The sequence below is a fragment of the Rana temporaria genome, chromosome 9 (assembly GCF_905171775.1).
Source record: "Rana temporaria chromosome 9, aRanTem1.1, whole genome shotgun sequence".
In the NCBI taxonomy this organism is placed as follows: Eukaryota; Metazoa; Chordata; class Amphibia; order Anura; family Ranidae; genus Rana; species Rana temporaria.
In genome coordinates this window covers 144,317,199-144,343,193 of record NC_053497.1, presented here as the reverse complement: position 1 = coordinate 144,343,193, position 25,995 = coordinate 144,317,199, and the positions used below count along the sequence as shown (strand labels likewise).

The 25,995-nt window shown below is 45.6% G+C and overlaps 1 protein-coding gene across 1 annotated transcript in view; it reads left to right on the top strand.

The window, feature by feature from the left end:
• PKN3 (protein kinase N3) overlaps nucleotides 1-12,772 on the top strand; it is a 94,422-nt gene extending 81,650 nt beyond the window's left edge. Inside the window, exons 19-21 of the mRNA XM_040324730.1 lie at nucleotides 6,606-6,713; nucleotides 9,347-9,427; nucleotides 11,950-12,772. Of these exons, the coding sequence (XP_040180664.1) occupies nucleotides 6,606-6,713; nucleotides 9,347-9,427; nucleotides 11,950-12,162 (402 nt within the window). The 3' untranslated portion in view covers nucleotides 12,163-12,772. The remainder of the gene's footprint in view (nucleotides 1-6,605; nucleotides 6,714-9,346; nucleotides 9,428-11,949) is intronic.
• Nucleotides 12,773-25,995: the final 13,223 nt, after the last annotated feature.

Sequence of the window (25,995 nt, the reverse complement as noted above, 5' to 3'; positions counted from 1 at the left end):
CTAACAGAATCTCCCGGTGAAACCCAGGGGGCCTCTGCTCAATCCTCAGCCTCAGCTAGTTACAGTTCCTCTAAAAAGTGCGGAAACTAAGGATAAGCTCCCAAAATCCACACCAAACCCTTCTGCCACAAGTGTATTAACCAGCTGGCTGGGAAGGAGGCGGCTGCCATGTGAAAAATTTTCTCTTATCAATGCAGTCCGAAATGTTGGCTACGGTTAGAGCTTTCAGGGAGACGGCTACACAAGCAGCCACAGCCCCTAGTACAGAGGAACCGGTCCCCAGAGAGGGTCTGACCTCTCAGGGAAGTCTCCTTGCAGGACCCAGTACCCCTTTCCTACCCTCCCAAATCTTTTTTTCATGATCAGGAAGAAGAGAAAGTGAGGTCATGAGCCAGGTCACTAGACACAGCTCAGAGGGTGAGGGAGGATAGAGACTCAGTCATGTCTCAGGAGGAAGGAAAATTGAAAAGGTTCCTCTTCTCAGCAGAGGATGTGGACAGTCTCCTTCAGGCAATCTATGCCACTGAAGAGATTCCAGAGGTTCCCAGAACGACCTCTGCACAGGATAAGGTGTATAGGGGGCTCAGTGAAACACAGGATAGAGTCTTCCCTCTTCACCAATCACTAAAGAAATTAATCCTACAAGAGTGGAAATATCCAGAAAGGAGGACTGACCACTCAAAAAACCTGGAAACGGAAGTACCGTTCCCCCCAGTCAGTTGGGGAAGTCTTTTTTAAACTACCAAAACTGGATGCGGCCTGTCCCAGGTCACAAAACAGTCAGACCTTTCATTTGAAGATGCTGGCAGTATTAAAGACCTAATGGATCGTAGGGCCGAATCACTCCTAAGGAAAGCCTGGGAGGCTAACACAGCTTTATGGCCCCAGCCTTAGCTGCGACCTGTGTAGCCAGGAATGCAGACCTATGGGTAGAGAAACTGGCAGAACACCTCGCCCAGTTTACGGAGTCAGAGGAAATCTTGGGGTCCCTATCTTTGATTGGGAAAGCTGTCGCGTACTTGGCCGATTGCCGCTTTGGAAACTGCTAAAGCTTCAGCCAAGACAGCGGCCTTGATCAACTCGTCCAGGCGGGCTATCTGGGGTTGAGGCTTGGGAAGGGGACGTCACATCAAAGGGAAAACTGTGTGGACTCCCTTTCCAGGGTTTCACTCCTGTTTGGCCCAGGATTAGATGATGTCCTGGTTAGGTCTTCAGAAAAGGGAAAGAAATTTCCTGTGAAACCTAAAAAAGATGGTTTTAAGAAGACTTTTTCGAGGCCCCCAGGGCAAAACAAACAGAAGTATAAAAGAGAACCCAACAGGCGCTGGTTTTTACGGCAAAGGGAACAAAAAGAATAATTTGCTCTTTCCCCCTGCCAAAGCTGATGCTAAACAGACCAAGTGACGCCAAGGTCAAAGTAGGGGGGAGGCTGTCCCAGTTTGTACAACAGTGGGAAAGTATTTCAGACAGTCCCTACATACACAAGATTATAAGGGATGGGTTCCGCCTAGAATTTGGTTACCCCCCCCCCCCCCTATGATCACCCTCACGCAGCTCCCCAAGGATACCCTAAAGAGAAAGGCCCTCTTGGAAGGGATTCAGGAATTGGCAGAGCAGCTAGTAATAATACCAGTGCCTATTAAGCTGCTGTGTTATGCTGTGAACATGTACAATAAAATTTACACTTTAAAAAAAAAATAATACCAGTGCCAGTGGAACAGCAATACCGGGGGGTTTTATTCCACGTGTTTGTGGTTCAAAAACCATCAGGAAAATCCGCCTGATAGTAAACCTGAGAAAACTAAACAAATTTTTAGAACAAAAAAAGTTTTCCATGGAGAGTATTTACTCAGTAAGAAAGAACCTCATGAAGGGAGCCTACATGACAACCATAGACCTAAAGGACGCCTATTTGCACGTGCCAATTCACGTGGACCATCAGGCGTTTTTGAGGTTGCGGTAGTGGTAGGGAAGGAAATCTGTCATTGGCAGTTCAGGGCGCTGCCCTTCGGCCTAACCTCCAGCCCCAGAATCTTTACAAAGATACTGGCAGAGGCGGTAGCCTTCCTACATCTTCAAGGGATATACCTTATACCGTACCTGGACGATCTGCTGATCTCCGGTCAGACAGAATCACAGGTTCAGAGGGATACCAACAGTGTGATGGAGGTTTTAAAAAGCTAGGCTGATTATCAACCTAGAGTAGTCCTCCCTCATACCAGAACAGGTGAAAATATTCCTGGGCTTCACTATAGACTCCAGGCTTCAGACGCTCTTCCTGCCAGAAGGAAAAATAAAAAAAATTGGCGTCAGCAGCAGAAAATCTGGTGAAATTCCCCAGACTTCCCAGGAGGTCAGTTATGAGAGTCCTAGGCTTAATGTCGGCATCCATACCAGCGGTAGTCTGGTCCCAGTTGCATGCCAGGATACTCCATTTTTTCTTTCTGTCCTCTTGGGACAAGAAGAAGGAATCCCTGGATCAGGAGATTCTACTCACCCCTCAGGTCCTGTCGTCCCTAGAGTGGTGGACCAGGTCACCAAAACCTAAGGGAAGGTCGACCCTGGGCCCAATGGGATCCGGTAAAATTAACTACGGATGCCAGCACATGGGGGTGGGGTGCCCACTTGGGGGGAAAAAAGCCCAGGGAAGATGGAGCTACCTTCTAGCTCGTCAATCTTCAATTTCAGGAACTCAGAGCAGCTGGGAGAAGCCCTGAAGGCCTTCCAACAAGATGTCATAGACAGGGAGGTTCAGGTGAGCTCAGACAACGCTACAGTAGTAGCCTACCTGAACCACCAAGGCGGTACCAGATCCGGCCCCTTATTGGAACTAACCATGGAAATTCTGGGTTGGGCAGAGAAAAAGGTCACCTCCATCTCAGCCATACATATAAAGGGGACAGACAACATAGAAGCGGATTTCCTCAGCTCGCCAACAAATAGACAGGGAGAATGGGAATTGAATTCCGAGGTCTTTCAGGCCCTAGTTCTTCAGTTGGCGAACCAGACATAGACCTGTTCGCAACCAGAAGAACAGGAAAGTGAACAGGTACTTCTCAACCTCCGTAGAACGGGATTCCGAGGGCCTGGACGCATTGTCCCAGAACTGGCACTTCAGACTGGCATACGCCTTCCCACCCCTGGCGCTAATTCCGCGGGTACTCCAGAAAGTCAGCAGGTCCCCCGGTCAGGTCCTCCTTATTGCCCCATGGTGGCCAAGGAGGACATGGTTTGCGAATCTGAGATTCATGTCGTAGCAGAACCTCTGAAACTGCCAGCCAGAACAGATCTCCTCAGGCAGGGTCCAGTGTTCCACCCGAGACCAGAGTTTTTTCAACTAACAGCCTGGTTAGTGAGCGCCAGATTCTGAAACAAAAAGGTTGTTCAGAAAGGTGATAAATACTCTCCTTACAAGTAGAAAGCCGGTCACCAGAAAAATCTACTTAAAAGTATGGAAAACTTTCCAGACCTGGAGTAGAAAAAGACTAGAGTCTTCCAGTCGGTTCCGGTTATCCTGGATTTTCTCCAGGATGGAGCAGACGCCGGGCTTAAGGTTAGCACCCTGCGGTACAGGTAGCAGCCCTCTCCGTTTACCTCAGGGGTCCTCAAACTACGGCCCTCCAGATGTTGTAGAACTACACATCCCATGAGGCATTGTAACACATTGACATTCACTGACATGACTAGGCATGATGGGAATTGTAGTTCCTGAACAACTGGAGGCCGTAGTTTGAAGACCCTTGGTTTACCTGGATAAAAGATTAGCGAAGGACGACCTAGTTAAGAGGTTCTTACTAGCTAGGGAAAGAATGTCCCCCGTCCTTAAAAGCTTCTGTCCGCCATGGGACCTTACTAGGGTATTAGTGTCATTATCTATGCCCCCTTTTGAACCTTTAGAGAAAGTTTCCCTTAGGTTCCTTACGTTAAAATTAGCCTTTTTGTTAGCTATTACTACAGCTAGGAGGGTGGGAGATCTGCAAGCTCTGTCCATGAAAGAGCCTTTCCTTAGGGTGCAACCAGACAGGGTCACTCTTAGGGCAGATCCCCTATACCTACCTAAGTAGCATCCTTACTCAACAGGGACGCAAGAAATGATATTGCCGTCCTTTTGTTCAGAACCAAAGAACGAGAAGGAATTTAAGTTTCATTGTTTGGATGAAGAAGATGTCTTCTTATATATTTAGAGAGAACCAAAAGTTTTAGGAAATCTAACCATCTCCTAATCCTCTATGCCGGAGTCAGGAAGGGATTGCAGGCCTCAAAGCCATCAGTCTCAAAATGGATTAGAGAAGCTATCTCAGAGGCTTATCAGTGTGCAGGAGAACCAGCTCCACTTAATATCAAAGCTCATTCAACCAGATCTCTGGCGACATCCTGGGCCTGAGAGAGCAGGTGCCTCCTGGGACCAGATCCGTAGTGCGGCTACCTGGTCAAGTCATCACACCTTCCTGAAACACTACCGTGTAGAATTGTTGTCACAGCAAGACCTGGCTTTCGGTCGGAAGGTCCTCCAAGCTGTGGTCCCGCCCCCTGAGGTAGGCCTGAGGTCCTTTAATATCCTCTCTGGTGTGCCGTCCTGGAAGGCGTTAGGAGAAAACTTACGTTAGATCTACCGGTAACGGTATTTCTACGAGCCTTCCAGGACGGCAGGCCTAACTACCCACCCTATGTGAAGAAAGTAAGCTATATGCCTAAATGGTAAGTACCGATGGGGTGCCCCTTGTGAACCAGTTCAAGATTACTTTATTAAATACTGAGGAGCAAGGGGGTGGGTGCGGAACTTATAACAAACTTGTCAATTGATTGTGTTTCCTGTGGGAGGAGCCCTCATCTCTCTGGTGTGCCGTCCCTGGAAGGCTCGTAGAAATACCGTTACCCGGTAGATCTAACGTAAGTTTTCCCTTTCCTCTGAAGCCCGATCCGCATTGGGGGGTCGCACTTCAGAGGCTACTGACAGGCAGTGAGGAAGCAATGCGAAGCCTCCACACTGCCTGTTGTAACCCCATTTTTGCCAATCGCACCATAACTGCGTGCATTGCACATAATTGCAGGGTGTTTGCAGTTCTTCCTCATTTACTTGAATGTGTAACGGTCAACGGGCTCATCCATTACCTATTGCAGCTTGAGGTGGGAGGGGGTGTTGGTGAGCAGCAAAACCGGCTAACCCTGTGCATTTTTGCCCCCCCCCCCCTCAACCACACTTCCAAATGAAGCCTAAATTCTCATGCAGGCCACGCATAATTTGTGCCACACGTGTGAGATATCATTAGAACATCAGAGTGAAAGCAATAATGCTAGGGCCATAATTCATGGTTAACTTGAAATTGATAACCTGTTAAGGCCCTAACCCTTTGTATAGGGCCCCTTGATCCTTGTATAGGCTTAATCATAGAGGGTCTCTACAGCGGTAAGCAGTGTTTTTTTTTTTTTTTTTACAATGACTGTTGGATATAAGCATTAAGGTGGCTTACAGCAGCTGCATGCTTCCACACCCCCCCCCGGGAACATTAATCCTCCGCTTCCCACCAGTGGGCTTAAAGCAGTTCTCCACCCTAAAGTGAAGTCCCGCTGATCGGAACCCTCCCCCCCCTCCGGTGTCACATTTGACACCTTTCAGGGGGGAGGGGGGTGCAGATACCTGTCTAAAGACAGGTATTTGCACCCACTTCCGGCCCGGCATTCACGGGCAAAAGACGGGCATTCCGTCACATCCCGTCGCCCCCCCCCCCCCCCCCATGTTGTGTGCTGGGAACACTCGGCTCCCAGCACACAGCGGGAGCCAATCGGCGGGCGCGGCGCGACTTGCGCATGCGCCGTAGGGAACCGGGCAGTGAAGCCGCAGCGCTTCACTTCCTGGTTCCCTCAGAGTGGATGGCAGGGGGAGCAGCAGGGTGACGAGCGATCGCTCGTGCTCTGCTGCGGACGGCGCTGGACTCCAGGACCGGTAAGTGTCCTTGTATAAAAGTCAGCAGCTGCAGTATTTGTAGCTGCTGGCTTTTAATATTTTTTTGGGGTGGAACATCCGCTTTAAGACTAACATGGTGAGGGCTTCCAAGTAGAGTCCCTACCTACTAAAAATTTAAAAGTGGCATGTAAAGTATCAATTCTGATTCTGCTGTCACTGCCACAGCGCCCAAGAAAGAAGTTCTTAGTCATTGAAGGACGGGTGGGAAACCAGGGATCTAAAAGACCACTAATGGTACTGTATCTCATAGGAGACCTTTTTGTCACCAATGTGATTTAGTGTAAAAAACAAAAGCGATACAAAAAAAAGTTTCAACTAAGTATTTAAACTTCTCTCCCCTAAAATCACGTATTTAATAAACAATTGTGCAAATATCATGCAATATAAACATTGCAACTGCCACCATTTTATTCCACAGGGCATTTGCTTTCAGAATATATACTGTAATTGTTTGGTATTTTAAAGTAATGTTTAGCAAACAAAAAAAAAATCAGATTTTAACATGGTTAAGAACAAAAAAAATTGCCCTGCTAGAAAAGTGTTAGAGACAAACCATGGTAGTTCCAGTTCTCCTCAACCTTTATTCACTAGACATGAAGTAACAAACCCAACAGAATCCTCTTACAGTCTCTTCTTCCAGTGTCCGTTCCCCGGTGACGATGAAGAGGAGGTGTTCGACAGCATTGTGAATGAAGAAGTGCGTTATCCGCGCTTCCTCTCTACTGAAGCCATCAAGCTTATACGGAAGGTAAGTTATGACGTCCAATTGAAAATTAGAGAGCATCTACCATCCTGCTGTGACTGGAAATGCCAGGTTTTTTTTTTCCTGTTTTCTAGTGCAAACATTTATTAGCTTGGTTGATCTAGTTTGGTAAAGATTGCTATGAGCACCAGAAAGGACTCTGGGAATAGAAGAGGGGTTCCATTCACTGTAAATAATGGATGTGTAAAGCGCTTGGGAGGGTGACACCTATAGGAGCGATTGACCGGTGGGTATAGATAACGTCCTATGTACTATGGATAAAAATAGGCAGTTCATACAATGCAAGGATAGTCCTATAAAACTTGAGTCCAAGGCAGACACTTGGAAGTAGAGGCAGCCGGCTATCCGAGTAAGAATCACCTCTGTGGGTGAAGCTGGAGGAGAGAAGGCAGCACCAATCCTTATTTTTTATTTATTTTTTCCCTCTAGCTGGGATCCACGTTGTCCTCTGTTCCCGGTTGCATCGGTGGACTCTTGAGCTCCCGGGGTAGAGGTGATTGGATGAGCATAGAGCTCCGAGGTAGAGGCGATTAGATGAGCATAGAGCTCCGAGGTAGAGGTGATTGGATGAGCATAGAGCTCAGAGGTAGAGGCGATTAGATGAGCGTAGAGCTCTGAGGTAGAGGTGATTGGATGAGCAGAGAGCTGAGACAACACTGGGAGGAAGCAGAGGGCGTGGCAGCGGCACTATCAAGGGTCCCTTGAGAATGGGATCCTCATCCGTTTGGACGAAACTAGTCGGGACAGAGTCTCGGTGCTCTACGATTCCAGGTCATTACACCGCCATACCTTTTATAACCACACAAACGCTGGCCACTGGTTAGGCCTGAAAAAGGAGCATGCATGCTTAGAACACACTCCGCTGCCATGCTCTCTTGCCTGCTCTCAGTGATGTTTTGGCTGTCTGCTAATCCAATCACTTCTACCTTGGCGCTCTGGAGTCCACCAGCGTGACCGGGAACAAAGGGCAGCGTGCATCCCAGCTATCCGGACGGGACCACCTTAGTGGGGCTTATTAATGTATATGCCTGCTACCTTCTTTTACCTTGTGAGTTTTACTACTTTAATAAAACTGGTGCTTCATATACTACACTTGGATCGGCACTGTGTTCCAATTCACTGGAAGCTTCTGATCTTACCCTCCTTTGCCTCATACTAGTTCCAAAGCAGTTAACGTGAACCTGTACCTGGCCATGCAGGAAAAAGAACTAGGTTTACTTTAATGCTGACCCTTTGCTCCATTTACCCAGGGAAGTTCTGGTATCTGGTACATCCAGATATGGGAGAACTCGTAAATCACTCCCCTTTATACTACGTGACAGGTCTGGCGCTGGGTGATTTTGCCACTCGGACAAGAGCTGTACCATGGGGGCGAGGAAAGAATCCTCTGTGTAAGGATCTTACTCGAGCTTCTCTATTCTGCATGTTTGTGTAGCTTTGCTCTGTAAAGGACCTACAAGCCTGATATTTTTTGCCTTCCTGTCTAAAGAATATCTAAGCTCAAATGGAGTACTGGCAAGGCATGAGGAGACTTGCAGTATACTACCAAAAGTATTGGGACGCCTGCCTTTACATGAACTTTAATGGCATTCCAGTCTCAGTCCATAGGGTTCAACATTGTGTTTGCCCACCCTTTGCAGCTATAAAAGCTTCAACTCTTCTGGGAAGGCTGTCCACAAGGTTTAGGAGTGTGTCTATGGGGATGTTTGACCATTCTTCCAGAAGCGTATTTGTGAGGTCAGGCACTGATGTTCGACGAGAAGGCCTGGCTCGCAGTGAATGAATGAAAAACGTATATACCGCTCCAATTAATCCGAAAGGTGTTCTGTTGGGTTGAGGTCAGGACTCTATGCAGGCCAGTCAAGTTCCTCCACCCCAAACTCGCTCATCCATGTCTTTATGGACCTTGCTTTGTGCACCGGTTTGCAGTCATGTTGGAACAGGAAGGGGCCCTCCCCAAACTGAAATTGTCCAAAATGTCTTGGTATGCTGATGTCTTAGGAGTTCCCTTCACTATAACTAAGAGGCCAAGCCCAACCCCTCAAAAACCACACCACACCAATATTCCCCCTCCACCAAATAATTTGGAACAGTGCACAAAACAAGGTCCATAAAGACATGGATGAGTGAGTTAGGGGTGGAAGAACTTGCCTGCACAGAGTCCTGACCTTAACCCGATAGAACACCTTTGGAATGAATTGGAGTGTAGACTGAGAGCCAGACCTTCTTGTCCTTATCAGTGCCTGACCTCATAATTGTGCTTCTGGAAGAATGGTCAAACATTCCCATAGACACTCCTAAACCTTGTGGACAGCCTTCCCAGAAGAGTTGAAGCTGTTATAGCTGCAAAGGGTCGGCCAACTCAATATTGAACCCCAAGGACTAAGACTGTGTAAAGGGCAGGCGTCCCAATACTTTTGGTAATATAGTGTATATTCCACAGCATCTGGAGGGTCTGCTATTTGCCGATCGCTGTTTTAGTCTGATGAGATGCATGGGTGCCCCCTGGTGATGTAAGAGGCTCTCTGATAAAGACCCCAGAAAACTTCTGTAACCTGTGCAGAGTAGAATGATGAGCAGCCAAATCATACTTTACCTTCTTTATTTTACATATCTAGTTGCTGCGGAAAGCACCGGAGCGCCGCTTGGGGGCCGGAGTTGGGGATGCAGAAGAGATAAAGGTTCAGCCTTTCTATCAGGTAAATGTCCTCTTCTCCGAGTATGTAACTTCATATATCTGCAATCTTTTACATGGCAAGTATGTGATGAGAGCATTTGTATTGGCAGGAGGTTGTTAAGTGTTATAATGTTAATAGATGGCACTGCTGAGGCAGCACAGTAGCTACACTTGGTTATAGACTGGCAAGGGATGTGTTGATGTACACTAAGCCTCTGTATCTCTGGGGCCTGGAACATCATCTCCTGCAACTGGACAGACAGAACTGGCACATGCAATATGCAACTGCCCAAAAAGTGGAATAGATCCCACAAGTCCTAGCATGCTGGAAATTCTGTGCGCTTAATAACAAGAAATGGCAGAAAGGGGCCACACTACTGCAGCATTTTTCCTCAGTTAAACGTCCTCATTCCAAGAGAACCAACATCCTGGCAGCCACAGGTATGGCGACTTTCACCCTTGTATAAGGTTTAATCATGGAGGGCCTCTACAATGGTAAGTTGGTAGCATGGCCTGTATTTCCTGTTTTGTCCATCCTCGGAGTGAGACGTGTTGGGCCCTGTGCATATGTAGCTGGACAGCCCACCCACAGTCTGGAAATGGTACTAGTGTTTGTTCTATTTTTGATAACAAGAACTTATACAAAAGTGCTTATTATCACGCTAACTACCACCACCAGCGCAGTCTTAAAGTGGTTGTTAAGCCACTCTAACCTGTATACACTATCGGCTCTGATTCACGTTGCAGTATCCCCCTCTGTGTGTTTTCCAAAAAAATTGCTGCAAATACCTAATTTCACAGCCGAGGTTGCGATCACATGACTGGCCAGCTTTTCCTTTCCTCCTCTGACAGATGCAGTGGGAGGGCAGAGATTCCCCTGCTGATGTCAGTCTGGAGGGGAGGAGGAGAGAGCTGGCCAATCATGTGATTGCAATTTTGGCTCTTAAATTGGGTGTTACAGCATTTTTTTTTAAATCATTCACAGAGGGGGGGACACTGCAATAGGAGGCAGTGCTGATAGTGTATACAGGTTAAGAGCAGGGAGTTGGCAAGAGAAGGGAATGAGCTGGGGTAAGTCGCTCTACTCATTCAGCCACTGATTCTTCTAAATGCTTTTTTTTGTTTTGTTTTTAGTTTTTCAAAAAGGATTGGGGCCCTTTTACACGGATCGATTTTTATTCCGTTTTTTGCCTTACCAAAAGCAAAAGAAAATTGCATGACCATTAAATCCTATGGAACTCTTCACACCAGTTAGTTGCGTTTTTTAAAAGTCCTGCATACTGTATTTTTTGGTGCGGTAAAAAAAAAAAATGCACCTTCCCATTGAAATGAATGGGAAACTCATCAAAAACGGAACTCCGCTTTAAAGAATCATTCAGCTCCAGTTTATAAATGTTGAACACAGATCCTAATGGGAGTGTTGATTTCCACTTTAAACAAGCTGCTAGCAGGCTTTCAACAAGCTTCAAGTAGTGCTGAGGCCTGCTAGCAGTTTCTTTTTTTAAGTGGCGTTCAGCATTCATATTTGGGTTCATCATTTACAAACTGAACTGAATGGTAATTTAAAAGCTTCAACAAAGCTTGCTGTTCACACTGCTTTTATACAAGCTGAAGTCCGTGTGAAACCGGCCTTAGTGCCAACATCTGAAATGTATCCAGCTGTTGGATAGAGAAGTAGTACACAATTTGTCATATTTACTTGACAAAAAAAAAAACAAACAAACACTATACTGTCCCTTTTTAATGCACTACAGAAATAGTTATTAAAGGGGTCAAAAAAGCTCCAGGTTTTTTTACCTTTATACATACTATGCATGAAGGTAAAAAAACCTTCTGTGTGCGGCAGTCTCCACTTATACTTAACTCAGCCCCTTTGCGGTCCAGTGATGTGCACAAGAGCCTCGTCTCTCTGGGGACTCTCCCTCCTCTTTGGCTGAGACAGCTGCAGGAGCCATTGGCTCCTGCTGCTGTCAATCCCAGCCAATGAGGGGAGAGGGGGTGGGGACGAGGATTGTCCTGTGTGAATGGACATGCAGAGCAGCAGCTCGGGAGTGAGCCAGCTTGGGTGCCCCATAGAGAGTTGCTTGCTCTGGAGGCACTTGGCAGGAGGAAATGAGGAGGAACCCGAGAAGAGAAGGATCGGGGCTGCTTTGCAAAAGCTCTTTACAGAGCAGGTAAGTATGACATGTTCATTATTTAAAACAGAAGAAAATAGCCAGTTTTACATGTATTTAGATTTTTTTTGTTATTTCTTATGACATGGGACCTATACTGTACAGAATATAACTGGGTACTAACCTTTTATAGGTAAAGTTGATCCGGGGTAAATCCGATTGCCTCTCGGGGATCAGGAAGGAATTTTTTTCCCCTGCTGTAGCAAATTGGATCATGCTCTGCTGGGGTTTTTTTGCCTTCCTCTGGATCAACTGTGGGTATAGGATTGTGTATATGGGATTGTATTTAAATTTTTTGGGTTGAACTAGATGGACTTGTGTTTTTTTTTTTTTTTTTTTTCAACCTTACTTATGTAACTGCTTATTGCAGGAGGTGGATTGGGAAGCACTTTATGCACGAAAGCTTGAGCCACCCTTCGTCCCATCCCTAAAGGACCCTTACGATGTGAAGAATTTTGATGAAGAATTTACTGGACAGAAACCCATACTGTCCCCATCCGAGGATCCACGCCCTGTGACCGCCATCGATCAGATCCTCTTCCAGGACTTTGACTTTGTCTCTGACCTAATTCTTGCACAATAGAAAATGATGACGATTCCATTGAGCCCAGCGGAAGTTAAGTAAAATTGTTCTGAAGCTTTGTCTTTGGCTTTCAGTGATTTCTTCATCTGTTCACATGAATATGCTGATCTCAACAAAGCACAATTGTGTCCCTAGGAGACTCTCATACATCCTGGAGATTGTGGCACTTGCACCCGGTCTACCTCTGCTCTGGGATGTCTTCACACAATACACAAGGAAATGTTACTCGTCCTCGCTGGTTGAAGAGCGTTCTAGTGCACTGTAAATATTTTTTAGTTGGATTTTCAACAGTGACCCGCCTCTCTCTGTGTTATAGTGCGACGCCTGCTGAAGAAACACTAGTCATCGGGAGGTTTATAAAGCTGCTGCAGCATCCGTGGAAATGTGTTACCGGTCCACCACTCGGTTTTCAAACTAGTGGTTTAGCATTAAAGCCAGGCATTTTCTGGTCTGCTCCTGCAGCCCCTATATTTCTCTTTCCACAGGTTTGCTTTCAAATCTACAATGGTGCCAATTGTTTACCTTGCAGTATAGGAAGAAGTCTGTAGTCTTCAATAATGAGCACATTAGCAATAAATACACATAAACGTGAGAAAAAACTTGCAATGCATAGAGGTTGTATTTATTATTTCTATTTTTCTATGTCCATGCACTGAATTTACTTATACTAAGCAGCCGCTTTAATGTCTTCAGATATTATAAGGTTCATAGGGTTAAAAAAAAAAATCTGTTTTTGAAAAATATATCCTGTTGAGGAGAAAACCTTTACAAAGTGCAGAAATTCCTCTTATAATCGCCTGAAGAAATGTCCCCATTGGAAGAGAACCTTAAAATGTGAGGATTTCTAAATTTGGATTAAAATGTTGGATTCTGGTGACAACACTAAAACACTTTGATTTTCCATCACCTTCTGTCTTCATGACCACCAGCACAAAAGGAAGGGTTAATATACCAAGTGGTGATAAAAAAAAAACCGCAATATAACCTTGACAGCGAGTCTAATCCAATACTCCACTCTGGTCAAAAGCTTGAGCTATTCATAGACTTTCATCATTTTTCGTAGGCCAGGTTTCAGCACCTCCAGGAGATGAAGAATCTTAAAAACAAGGTAGTTAGTGCACCTTGGTACACACAAGTGCGATTTCAGTTACAGGTAACGTCACCCCACTGGCTTGGTGTATATTGTGGGGATTCCAGCAGCGATGTCTTCCTGCCATAGTTTCTATCTCTCACCTCTTTGAGGTGTTTCCATTCCTCCTTCTGAATTCTCCATAATACAGTGTGTAAAAATAAAACAGTATTATTCATAATGGAATGAACCTAAGAGTCGGTTCACACTGCAGCGGGGCGACTCTAAGTCGTCCTCAGGACGACTTCAGAGGCGATTTGCAAAATGACTTCTGTATAGAAGTCAATGCAGATCACCCGAGCCGCCCCCGAAGTCATACAGGAACCTTTTTCTAAGTCGGAGCGACTTGCTTCGCTCCTATTAGAATGGTTCCATTGCATTGAATGGGGCTGAGCCGCCTGTCATGTCGCCCCAGTGTGAACCGGGTCTAACACAACTGTATTGACATGAAAAGATAAATTAACTGTCCAAATTTTATTTCTGCACTTCAAATGTTTGATGTGAGCCCCCTCAAGATGGTACTCTAGTTCTGTCCAGACTCGTACCAGCATGTCATCGGACATTGACTCCACTGCTTCTGTGATGCATTATCTTGGCTCGTCAAGTCCTGTGGCATGGGGGAGGGCATACACCAAGTCCTTGGTGTACCCCCCAAAGAAAGAAGTCACAGGGTGGTGGGTCTGGTGATCATGGAAGCGACATTGGTGACTCGTTCTTTCTTGCATTTATAGGGGTGTAACGGATCAGAAAACTCACGGATCGGATCGATCCTCGGATCAGGAGTCACGGATCGGATCATTTTTCGGATCAGCAAAAAAAAATACTAAACTTGTTACACCCAACAGAGTTTTAGATTCAGTTATTTTTAACACAAAACGGAGCTTAAATACAGAATATGTAAATCTGACGGACTGTTTACATGTTACATTTTAAAATCTGCAGCAAACCTTACATGCGTGCTAATGTGACAGAACACCTCCGATTTTCACATTAAGTTAAATATTAATATCAGAGAAGTTCTGTCACATTAGCAAGCATGTAAGGTGCCATTAAACGCAGCTATTCACAAAAAAAACTATTTGTTTTTTTACCAAAAAACATTTATCAGAGTACATATTGGCCTAAATATATGAGCGACACAGTACCGTATCGCAAAAAAAATGCTCTGGTCAGGAAGGGGGGGGGGGGGGTAAATCTTCAGAGGCTGAAGTGGTTAAACAGGGACCTGGACAATGCCATACACAGTGTGTGAAGCAAAGGAACGGTGTACTGTGACATGCTGTGTATACAGTGGGGGAAGTGTCTCAGTGTAGCACACACACAGACAGTAGCGATGTACAAGCACACACTGACAGGTTAAGCCCTCTCCACCCCTCCTAAGGACTCTCATGATCCCCTCACAGCCCGGTGTGATTGTTCCAGCACGGCATTCCAAGCAGGCAGGTTAGGGAGAGGAGAAAGTGAGTGAGAGGAAGTAACAAGCTGAACACACACTGCTGGCTTAGTTTCTCACCTCTCTATACAGTGCACTTGTTCCCGATCCCTCACCTAACATTATCTTATCTGCAGAGCAGAGGCTGGCCGTTCCCCCTTCCAGACACTTACAGATTACTGTGTAATCACGGGTGAGTCGGTGACATCCATCGCTTTTGTCGGAGCAGCCAGGGAATTCAGTCCCATGCTGTGAAGGGTCACTGGCAAGCACACGCTCTCCACTGGGCTGGAGCAAGATGGCCGCCAGCTCCGGAGCTAGGCCGAAGCCGGGGACTTTCCTACGGCCGAGGCTCCGGAGCGATCCGCGGATCGTGTGGTGTGCCGATCCGAACGGGGTGGCCCGTTCGGATCACGGATCGGTGACGATCCGTTACACCCCTACAGCCGATCCAACAATCCGGTAGGGTATCATTTCAGATATCAGCTAACCAAATGGAAATGAGGAGGAGCGCCATCCTGCTGAAAGACTAGGTTGGAAAGATCTCCCGCCATCTGTGGCATAAGCACTTTTGTAATCCTGTCCAAAAACCTTTTATCGAGTTACACAATCCTTTTTGAATCATACTGTATATGTAAAAAATCCAGAAGAGCGAGTGGGAGCGCCTCTTAATGGTTAGGGGTGGTTTGCAGACCCGGAGATATTGGGATTCCAAAGTAAGGTAATAAACTATTAAATTAGGTAGCCATTCAGTATCAGCGAATTTTAGGTGAACTGGCCACTCCAAAAAAAAAAAAAAAAAAAAGATTGCAGGCCTGATTCACACACAATGCATTTTTTTTGTGCATTTTCAGTTTTGCAGAAACGCACTACAGTCCATTTAACATGATCTCCTATGGATGAAGTTCACATCTGTGCATTTTATGCAAAGGGCCAGGGACTTTTTTCTGGTTTTTGGTTCCACAGACTTCAACGGATCAAAAGCATGCATTAAAAAATGCAAAATGCACCTGGAATATGCAAACTAAAACCTGCATAGGTGTGAATCGGACTTTAGACTCCAATTTACACCTATGCAGTTTGCTTTCATGTGTTTCTGCAGTGCTTTTTGCTGCGATTTGCAATTTTATGCTTTTCTGCAGCTTCTCTATTGAAGTCTATTGAACCCAAAAAAGCAGCGCTTTGCGTTTTAAAAAAAAAAAAAGTATGACTTTCATAAAAACGCAGAGGCACAAAAATACATTGACCTGAACCAAGTTAAGGAAACAAAGTTAAAAATAATGTCCTGCGTTTCTGCAAAAAGCATGAAAAACACATGGTGTGAATGGAGCCTTATTTAATAAAAAAACCTGCACTGAAAGTAATGTAAGGCCATTCATGACCTTCTGATAGTGCCGGTGCATGCCTAATTTCAAGTACTTATACCTTTTGAGCCTCAATTCAAAATAAAATGTCTGGGCATCACAAGGCATATCCAATATATGTGGCACTGCAGGGGCCCCATATATTGATTTGACAATGTATATTTGTGTTCAGTGCCATTCAGAATGAAGACCAACACTCTGCAAATATGCAGCGCATTAATGTGCAAAGGTGTAAATCCAACCTTAGAAAGTAAAGGAGCTGTTTAATTGCCTTGACAGCCAGGGAACTAGCATTTTCACTAGGTGGGCGACGGCAGAAGCCATTCTTCCTCTGGACAAGGTTTTCTTTTAAACTGAGCCTCTAGGTTAGCTACTTTTATATAAGACTTATATAGAAGCCCTGCCTTAAATGGGAACTTTATTTAGTGGTTAAAGGTAGAAGGATGATAGGTTTTAAGATCAGTTACTTGAAATGCCCAACAGTGAGTACCTTTCCAGACTCATCCTGTGCCATGGCAGAATGTCTAGGCTTATATAATAGTCGGGTAATGGGTAACTGCTTCACATTCTAAGCCTGTCACCCTCCATCCAATATGGCAGAGTGGAAGGAAGGAAACCGGACATAAGATAAACATGGAGGCTGTCATTGCTGAGCACGCCTTCCAGTAGTGCAAGTTGTCTGTCTATTAATCTGATTCTTTAGATTCAATACTTTGTCACTTACCTGGAGCAAGTGTGCAGATAAAGATCTGACTTTCCCAATCTGCATGTTTGTTCTGGGTCAGCGACCCTTCAAATTCAGCATAACAGCCAGGTATCTTACAGGAAGTCAGCAGTCCTCGTATATCTTTAATGGCAGGTTTATTTACTATAAGGCCCCTTTCACACCTACGGACCGTATGTCTGCTTTTTTTTATCCATTTGTTTACGGATGAAAAAGGGACATACATTGATCCCTATGAGATTGCGGGTGTCAGCAGATGAACATCCGCTGACACCCGATCTCATCTGGGTCCGCAATCCTCCGATTCTGCAGACGGAGGAAACCCCTATTTTTCCATTCGTCATCGGATCGGGTGAACACTTACAGACGGTCCGTGTTCATCTGATCCCCCCCATAGGGGAGAGCGGATATCTGACAGGGCAGTCCCTGCACAGTGTGCCCTTTCTAGATGTTTTCTTATTTCTACCTTAGTTTTGGTGAAAACTAGAGAAGGGTTGAAACTTCTGTGTGGCCCCCGTATAAGACATTTCCCTACTTATGTCCCAGTATTCTCAAGAGGGACCCAGAGAGCAGCAAAAAATGAAAAAAAAAAAAAAAAAATTATGGGAAGGTAGGAATCCTCGTCCTTGCCGTCTGTGCCCTCTAGAAGATTGTCATGGACAGACCGTGAGAGATTACGTTGTCACTCAGAAGTGTGAGACAATCTTCTCAACAAGGCCTTTAGACAACTGTGAAGCCCAAGAGTTACTTCTCTTTTCCATTCTATCCAAAACTGAATAAAAAAAAAGTTCTGGCTGGATTTTCACTTTCAGAGATATTGTTATGGCAGCCAGCTGTTTAGAATCTGTGTGGTGCGAAGGGACCATACTCCTAACAGCCAAAAGTGTAGTTTATATGAAAGATTGCCTCAGCTCCTCCCTCGTGTTTTGCCCTGACGTTGGGCCTTCTTGACCAACCCCAGGGGTGGGGTGAAATGTGTCAGAGGTTGTAGGTTGGGATGAGTCCAAAACTACACTTTGAGCTGTCGGGAGTTTGGCGTCTTCACACCACACAGATTTGATACATTATGGATGAATGTCCTGGAGGCTATATATCGGCGCTTTGAGTGGTGCTCTAAGCTATAGAATGGGTTGTAGCTGTTTTTCAAAGAAAATTTCAAGAGGTAGGTGACCTTTACTTCAAAAAAAAGATTTGTATAAGCTTATGGTGAGTACTTGATTATCATTGTGAATACACTTTCAGGGGGGGGAAATGTGTTTAGCACTTTAATAACCATCTCTAAGTAAATGACCTTGTTCTAGACACAGGAAATTCTTTATGTAGAAGTAAAATTTTCATTACTTGTATTATTATAATTTTATCTGCTTAAGAAATGTTTACTTTTCAAAGAAATCCAATATTCTAAATATGTTGAATCTCTTTGGGATTAAATCAGCAGTGTGTTGGGTAGCAGAAGATATAGGTCTTATGTTTGTCTTGTTTGTTATCTTTTTTAATTATCTGATCTGGTGAGAATGTGTTTTTCACTATTATAAAGGAAGGTGACTGTATAGTAAAAATGTAATTATGACACAATAAAATATGAAATGTTACATTTTCTTCCAAAAGGTGTCCGAAATGTCTCTGGTGCTGTATGTTAAGAAAACAGACCTTTTTTCATCTATCTCAGTGGTACTCAACACCTGTCCTCAGGACCCACTAACAGGCCAGATTTTAAGTATTACCTTGAGATGCAGACTAGAATACTGCAATCACTGAGCAGCAAATTATATTGCCTGTGATGTATTTTAGTTATCTTGTAAACCTGGCCTGTTAGTGGGTCCTGAGGACAGGAGTTGAGAACCACTGGTCTATCTGAAGGGTGTTTGGAGCACCTAGGTTTGCACGGTGGGGGAAAATTAAACTTGGCCCATCCCCCTTTTAAACCCTATTCCATCTACCCTGTGAAAGGAAGATGTGTATACTTGCCTATTCTGAAAGCGGTCCGGTCACATAATCTCCCCAGTGGCTGGATTCATTGAAGAGGAGAGATTGCCGACGGCTGCAGAACCTGAGCGCTAACGTCACTATAGGCTTACTATGGGACATCCATTGTTGGCTGTGTCACCTCTACACTGAAGCCATCGCTGACAGCTGATCATATCACTGGACTGGATCGCTCTCAGAATAGGCAAGTATAGATAGAACATGGTATAGAGCCGATTTAAGCTTGGCTAGGAATTGGCTGGACTTCCATAAAGTGTTTTGTAAAGTCATGCTTACTTGCTCTGTGCAATGGTTTTGCACAGAGAAATCCCAATCCTCCTCTTCTCGTGTTCCCCGCCAGCACTATGGGCCCCTGGCAAGTGCCCCCATAGCAAGCAGCTTGCTATGGGAGCACTCATGTTTTCTCACTTTCTGTGTCCAAAAGACACTGAGTGCAGCTCAGTCCCACCCCTGTTCCGTCTTCACTGGCTGTGATTGACAGCAGTAGAAACTAATGGCTCTTCCTGCTACTGCATCTCAGCCAATGAGGCAGGAGAGACATGCGGGACCCGCTGCTCTCATGCACATCACTGGATCGTTATCAGGTAAATATTAGGGGGGACGAGGGGAAAGCTGCACACTGAAGGTTTTTTTTTTTTTTTTTTATATCATCATGCATAGAATATATGAAGGTAAAACACCTTCAGACTTTAGAGCCAATTTAAAGCGGGGGTTCTGCGTGTTTAACTTTTTTTTTTTTTTTATCTCTCAAAAGCATTGCAACAGCGCTAGCTAGGTACTACTCACCTGCTAGGCGCTGCTACGACCGTCCGCTCCGATTTAGTTTCAAAGTATAACTTCTAAAAAATCCTGCAGGCCTTTTCCATCTTGCTTGTGGGCATGTTGAATCCCACAAGCAAGCACTTCCTGGATTTCTTCCCGGAATGCCCCCATCATGCACCGCAGGAAAATCTCGCGCGTGCGCTGTGTTGACGGTGAGCAGCGCCGTCAACACTTGCTGATTACAGTGATTACCATGACAATGGGTGACATCATTTGGAATACACGCCCTGTTGTAATCTCCAGGAAACAAATGTATGTTCCAGCTACACACCATACAGAGGACCACAAGAAAAGCATCACAATCGATGTGCAGCAGAACAGGTAATAACATTTTATATAAATTGTAATAGTACATCTTTATTATGCATATAATGTGAAATCTATTACAAACTATACATAAGGTTTTATAACTATTTATTCTTAAAAATTAACAAAATGTCTTCAATACCTAGTTTAAAAATTGATATAAAACTATAAAATCATATTAACTGATCTATTTGAATTAAAAAATGTAACAATTTAAAATAAAATATATATCAATTAAAATGCAAATATAATCTCTAAAATTATAATTAAAGATATATATATATATTATATTATAAATCTCTCCTAAATGTATAATTAAACTTTACATATATATATATCCTAAATGTATAATTAAACTTTACATATATATATATCCTAAATGTATAATTAAACTTTACGAATATATATATATATATATATATATATATATATATATATATATATATATATATATATATATATATATATAATTTAATACATCATTGTGAGGTGTTTAAAAAAGGAATTTTTATATACAGCTTACCTGTAAAATCCTTTTCTTGGAGTACATCACGGGACACAGAGCGGCATATTCATTACTATACGGGTTATATGAAGTACCTTCAGGTGATGGACACTGGCAATCTCAAACAGGAAGTCCCCTCCCTATATAACCCCCTCCCATAGAGGGAGTACCTCAGTTTTGTAGCAAGCAGAATGCCTCCCAAAAATTCTCCCCATAAGAGGGGTGGGAGCTCTGTGTCCCGTGATGTACTCTAAGAAAAGGATTTTACAGGTAAGCTGTATATAAAAATCCCTTTTTCTTTATCGTAAATCACGGGACACAGAGCGGCATATTCATTACTATACGGGATGTCCGAAAGCAATGCTTTAATGAGGGGAGGGAGACATCTCAACCAAGAAGACTTAATTCAGAAAGTAACCATTTCTAATCATAATAAATCCAAATTAAATCCAAAACAAAATGTAATTAATTCATTCGTTATTCCAGGGTGCCCCCGATCCCAAGGATCTTAAACTGCAGCCTGCAGTACCGCCTGCCCAAAGGCTGCATCGGCCCTTCTCCTGACGTCCAATTGGTAAAATTTTGTGAACGTGTGGACCGATGACCAGGTTGCTGCCTTACAAACCTGAGCCATAGAGATCTGGTGGTGTGCTGCCCAGGAGGCGCTCATGGCCCTAGTAGAATGGACCTTTACCGACAAAGGCGGAGGCAAACCCTTCAAGCCGTAGGCTTGACTGATCAACTGTTTAATCCATCTAGCGATGGTAGCTTTAGATGCTGCCTGACCCCTCTTGGGTCCTTCCGGCAGGATGAACAAAATATCTGTCTTACGCAACTTTTCTGTAGCCTTAAGGTAGACCTTCATGGCCCTGACTACATCCAAGGCATGTAGCAAGCCCTCCTTTCTAGAAGTGGGCTTAGGAAAGAAGGACGGCAGGATTAAATCTTGGTTTAAGTGAAAACTGGACACAACCTTAGGCAGAAAAGATGGATGCGGGCGGAGAACCACCCTATCTTTATGCAGCATAAGGTAAGGTTCTTTACAAGACAAGGCTGCCAGCTCTGACACTCTTCTAGCAGAGGCCATAGCAACCAAAAACACTAATTTACTAGTGAGTAACACCAACGGAACCTCCGTCAGAGGTTCAAAAGGCTGCTTTTGTAGAGCCGACAAAACAAGATTCAAATCCCACGGACAAAGCAGAGATTTGATGGGGGGGATTAATGCGTAAGACCCCCTGCAAAAAAGTTTTAACCAAAGAGTGCGTGGCCAACGGCCTCTGAAACCATACTGACAAGGCAGAAATCTGTCCTTTAATAGTGCTTAAAGCCAAACCCTTGTCCACTCCTAACTGGAGGAAATGCAATACCCTGTCAATGGTGTACTTGCCTGGAAGCCATCTCTGGGACTCACACCAGCCTATGTAGGCCCTCCAAACCCTGTAATAAATTACTCTGGAGACTGTCTTTCTAGCCTTAATCAGAGTAGAAATTATTTGGCTAGATAGGCGCCTACCCCTGAGGATTAGGGATTCAGCCGCCAAATTTAGATGCCGTAAGGCAGGGTGGAGGATTGGGCCTTGCGAGAGTAGGTCTGGCCGAAGTGGAAGGGTCCACGGTTCCCCCACTGACATTCTCATGATCAGTGAGTACCCCCACCTCCGGGGCCAGGCTGGGGCTATCAGAATGACTGGTCTGTTCTCTACCCTGATCCTGCGGGGCAGCATCTGTAACGGGGGAAAGGCATACAGCAGACTGAATGGATGCCAAGGACAAACCAACGCATCGGTTCCACAGGCCAGAGGGTCCCTTGACCGGGACATGAACTTTGTGGGTGAAGTTTGACATGAAGTTTGTGGGTTCAAGCTTTAACGGACATGGTCCATGAGGCATTTAAGTTACCCATACCAGAACCTCAAGTATCGGCGGTTTCAGCTTTAGGCTCATTAAGAGCGCCTCAAAGCAACGCAGTTTTTCCGGTCCATCCTCTACTCGAGGATGTCATATTTCAGGATTGGATCAAGCCAGATAGAGTCTTTTTACCACCTAAAAAATTCTCTGTTTTATATCCTATGGAGGAGAAATTCTCCAAAAGGTGGGCGCCCCCGGCAGTGGACGCAGCCATCTCCTGTGTGAACAGATCTTTAACTTGCCCTGTAGAAAACTTACAGGTGTTTAAGGATCCGGTTGATAAACGCTTGGAAACATTACTTAAGGCCTCCTTTACTTCAGCAGGGGCGATAGTTCAGCCCGCTGTGGCTGCTATTGGAGTTGCCCAAGCATTATCAGATAAGACTAAGCAAATGCTTAAACTGATCCCTGCCCAACAGGCAGAGGAATTTTCGGATATACCCAGGGCTATACGCTTTACGGTGGATGCTATCAAGGACTCCATCCAGCAGGCGTCACGTTTATCCTTATTTCTAATCCATATGAGAAGGCTCTTATGGTTGAAGAATTGGGAGGCTGAGCCCCCGTGCAAAAAACTCCTGGTAGGGTTTCCCTTCCATGGAGGACGTCTCTTCGGAGAAGATCTGGATAGATATATTCAGACTATATCAAGAGGCAAAAGCACTCTCTTGCCAGTCAAGAAGAAGGCCCGAGGGCCCGCATTTAAGCGCCAGCCCTCCCCGGGGCAGGGGCCCTCTAATACCAAACAGTATCGACGGCCTCCTGCAAGATCAGGATTTAACAATAAGCCGCAGGGCCAAGCCACGGGGGGCAAGAAGCAGTGGTACCGCAAGCCTGCAAAGCCAGCCCCCAAGTCGGCCTTATGAAGGGGCGCCCCCACCCACGATGGTGGGGGGAAGGCTGCGTCTCTTTGCAGAGGTTTGGGAGGCCAGCATTCCCGACTGCTGGGTACGGTCTTCCGTGACCACGGGCTACAAACTAGAATTTCTAAAATTCCCTCCTCCTCATTACCAGGAGTCAAGAGTACCAGGCGACCCTGTGAAAAGAGCCGCATTGATGGCGGCATTGAATCATCTGCTATGCCAGAAGGTGATAGTAGAAGTACCAGTCCGGGAACAGGGATTGGGGTTCTACTCCAACCTGTTTATCATCCCAAAGCCCAACGGCGATGTCAGGCCAATCTTGGACTTAAAGGGAGTAAATGCGTACCTAAAGGTCCGCTCATTCCGGATGGAAACTATTCGGTCAGCTGTCGCCGTGCTCCAGAAGGTGGACTTCATGGCGACCATAGACATAAAGGATGCTTACCTTCATGTGCCAATTTTTCAGCCACATCAAGTATTTCGAAGCTTTGCGGTGGCTCAGCGTCATTTCCAATTTGTGACGCTCCCCTTCGGGTTGGCTACGGCCCCCCGGGTATTCACGAAGGTCCTAGCCCCAATCCTAGCCAATCTAAGGACCCAAGGGGTCACGGTCCTGGCTTTCCTGGACGACCTCTTGGTCGTAGACCACTCGTCTCCTGGCCTGGAACGAGCAGTGGCCCTCACGGTTCAGTACCTCGAGAGGTTCGGCTGGGTCCTAAATCAAGACAAGTCAGCATTCCTGCCCACAAGGCAGCTGGAATATCTCGGCATGAGATTGGATACAGAACAACAAAAGGTGTTCCTACCCCTATTAAAGGTCAAGGCCATCAAGGAGCTAATACAAATAGTTCTAAGAAAGAAAAGGCCAACTGTTCGCCTATGTATGCGACTACTAGGCAAGATGGTGGCCACATTCGAGGCGGTTCCGTACGCTCAGAGCCACACTCGCATCCTGCAGGCAGCCATCCTGTCAGCATGGAGCAAGAGGCCTCAGGCCTTAGAAATTCCTTTGCCACTCTCACCAAGAGTGCGGCAAAGTCTATCTTGGTGGTTAAACCCTCAGAATCTCCTGAAGGGAAAGACTTTCAGTCCTGTGACCTGGAAGATAGTAACCACAGACGCCAGCCTGATGGGCTGGGGAGCAATTTTGGATGGTTGCACTCGCCAGGGCACTTGGGCAGCGGCAGAGAAGCAGTTGCCCATCAATATCTTGGAGCTCAGAGCTGCTCGACTAGCCCTCAGGGCTTGGACGTCCAACCTACAGGGGTTCCCGGTGAGAATACAATCGGACAATGCCACGGCGGTGGCATATATAAATCACCAAGGGGGAACCAAGAGTCAAGCCGCTCAGAAAGAAGTGAGCTTGATTTTCTTGTGGGCAGAAGCCCATGTGCCCTGCATATCGGCTATATTCATTCCCGGAGTGGACAACCTACAGGCGGACTTCTTAAGTCGCCAGACTCTGTTGCCGGGGGAATGGTCTCTGCATCCACAGGTCTTTCAGACACTCTGCCAGAAATGGGGAGTGCCGGACGTGGATATCATGGCATCGAGACTGAACAAGAAGCTAGACAGGTTCATGTCCCGCACAAGGGATCCCAGGGCCTGCGGAACCGATGCGTTAGTTTGCCCTTGGCATCAGTTCAAACTTCTTTATGCATTTCCCCCGCTCCAGTTACTACCCCGCCTGCTGCACAGGATCAGGGTGGAGCACATACCAGTTATCCTGGTAGCTCCAGCATGGCCCAGAAGGGCATGGTATTCACTAATCCTGAAGATGGTAGTGGGAGACCCTTGGACTCTTCCTCTACGACCAGACCTGCTATCGCAAGGTCCGATCCTCCACCCTGCCTTACGGCATCTAAATTTCACGGCCTGGAAGCTGAATCCCTGATTCTCAGGGGTAGAGGTCTGTCTCAGAAAGTAATCTCTACCCTAATCAGAGCCAGGAAACCGGTCTCTAGGGTGATTTATTACAGGGTCTGGAAGGCCTATGTAGGCTGGTGTGAGTCCAAGCGATGGCTTTCTCGCAAATTTACCATCGATAGAGTATTAAGTTTTCTCCAGCTAGGAGTGGATAGAGGACTGGCATTAAGCACAATCAAGGGACAGATTTCAGCTTTGTCAGTGTGGTTTCAGCGGCCGCTGGCCACCCACTCGCTAGTTAAGACCTTCATTCAAGGGGTCTTACGTATTAATCCTCCAGTTAAATCCCCACTTTGTCCGTGGGATTTAAATCTTGTTCTGTCAAGTTTACAGAAACAACCTTTTGAGCCGTTGGCTGAAATTCCTTTGGTTTTACTGACAAGGAAGTTAGTATTTTTGGTTGCCATGGTTTCCGTCAGGAGAGTATCGGAACTGGCATTCTTATCCTGTAAGGAACCATATCTTATTTTACATAAGGACAAGGTCGTTCTCCGCCCTCATCCTTCCTTCCTACCAAAGGTTATATCCAGTTTTCATCTAAACCAGGATTTGGTATTACCATCCTTCTTTCCTAAACCTACTTCCAAAAAGGAAGGGTTGCTGCATACCTTGGATATTGTCAGGGCCATGAAAGCCTATCTTAAAGCTACAGAGAAGATCCGGAAAACAGATGTGTTGTTCATTTTACCGGATGGGCCCAAAAAGGGGCAGGCAGCTGCAAAATCCACCATCTCGAGGTGGATTAAACAGTTAATCACTCAGGCCTACGGCTTGAAGGGGTTGCCTCCTCCGTTATCATTAAAGGCTCATTCTACTAGGGCCATGGGCGCCTCCTGGGCAGCACACCACCAGATCTCTATGGCTC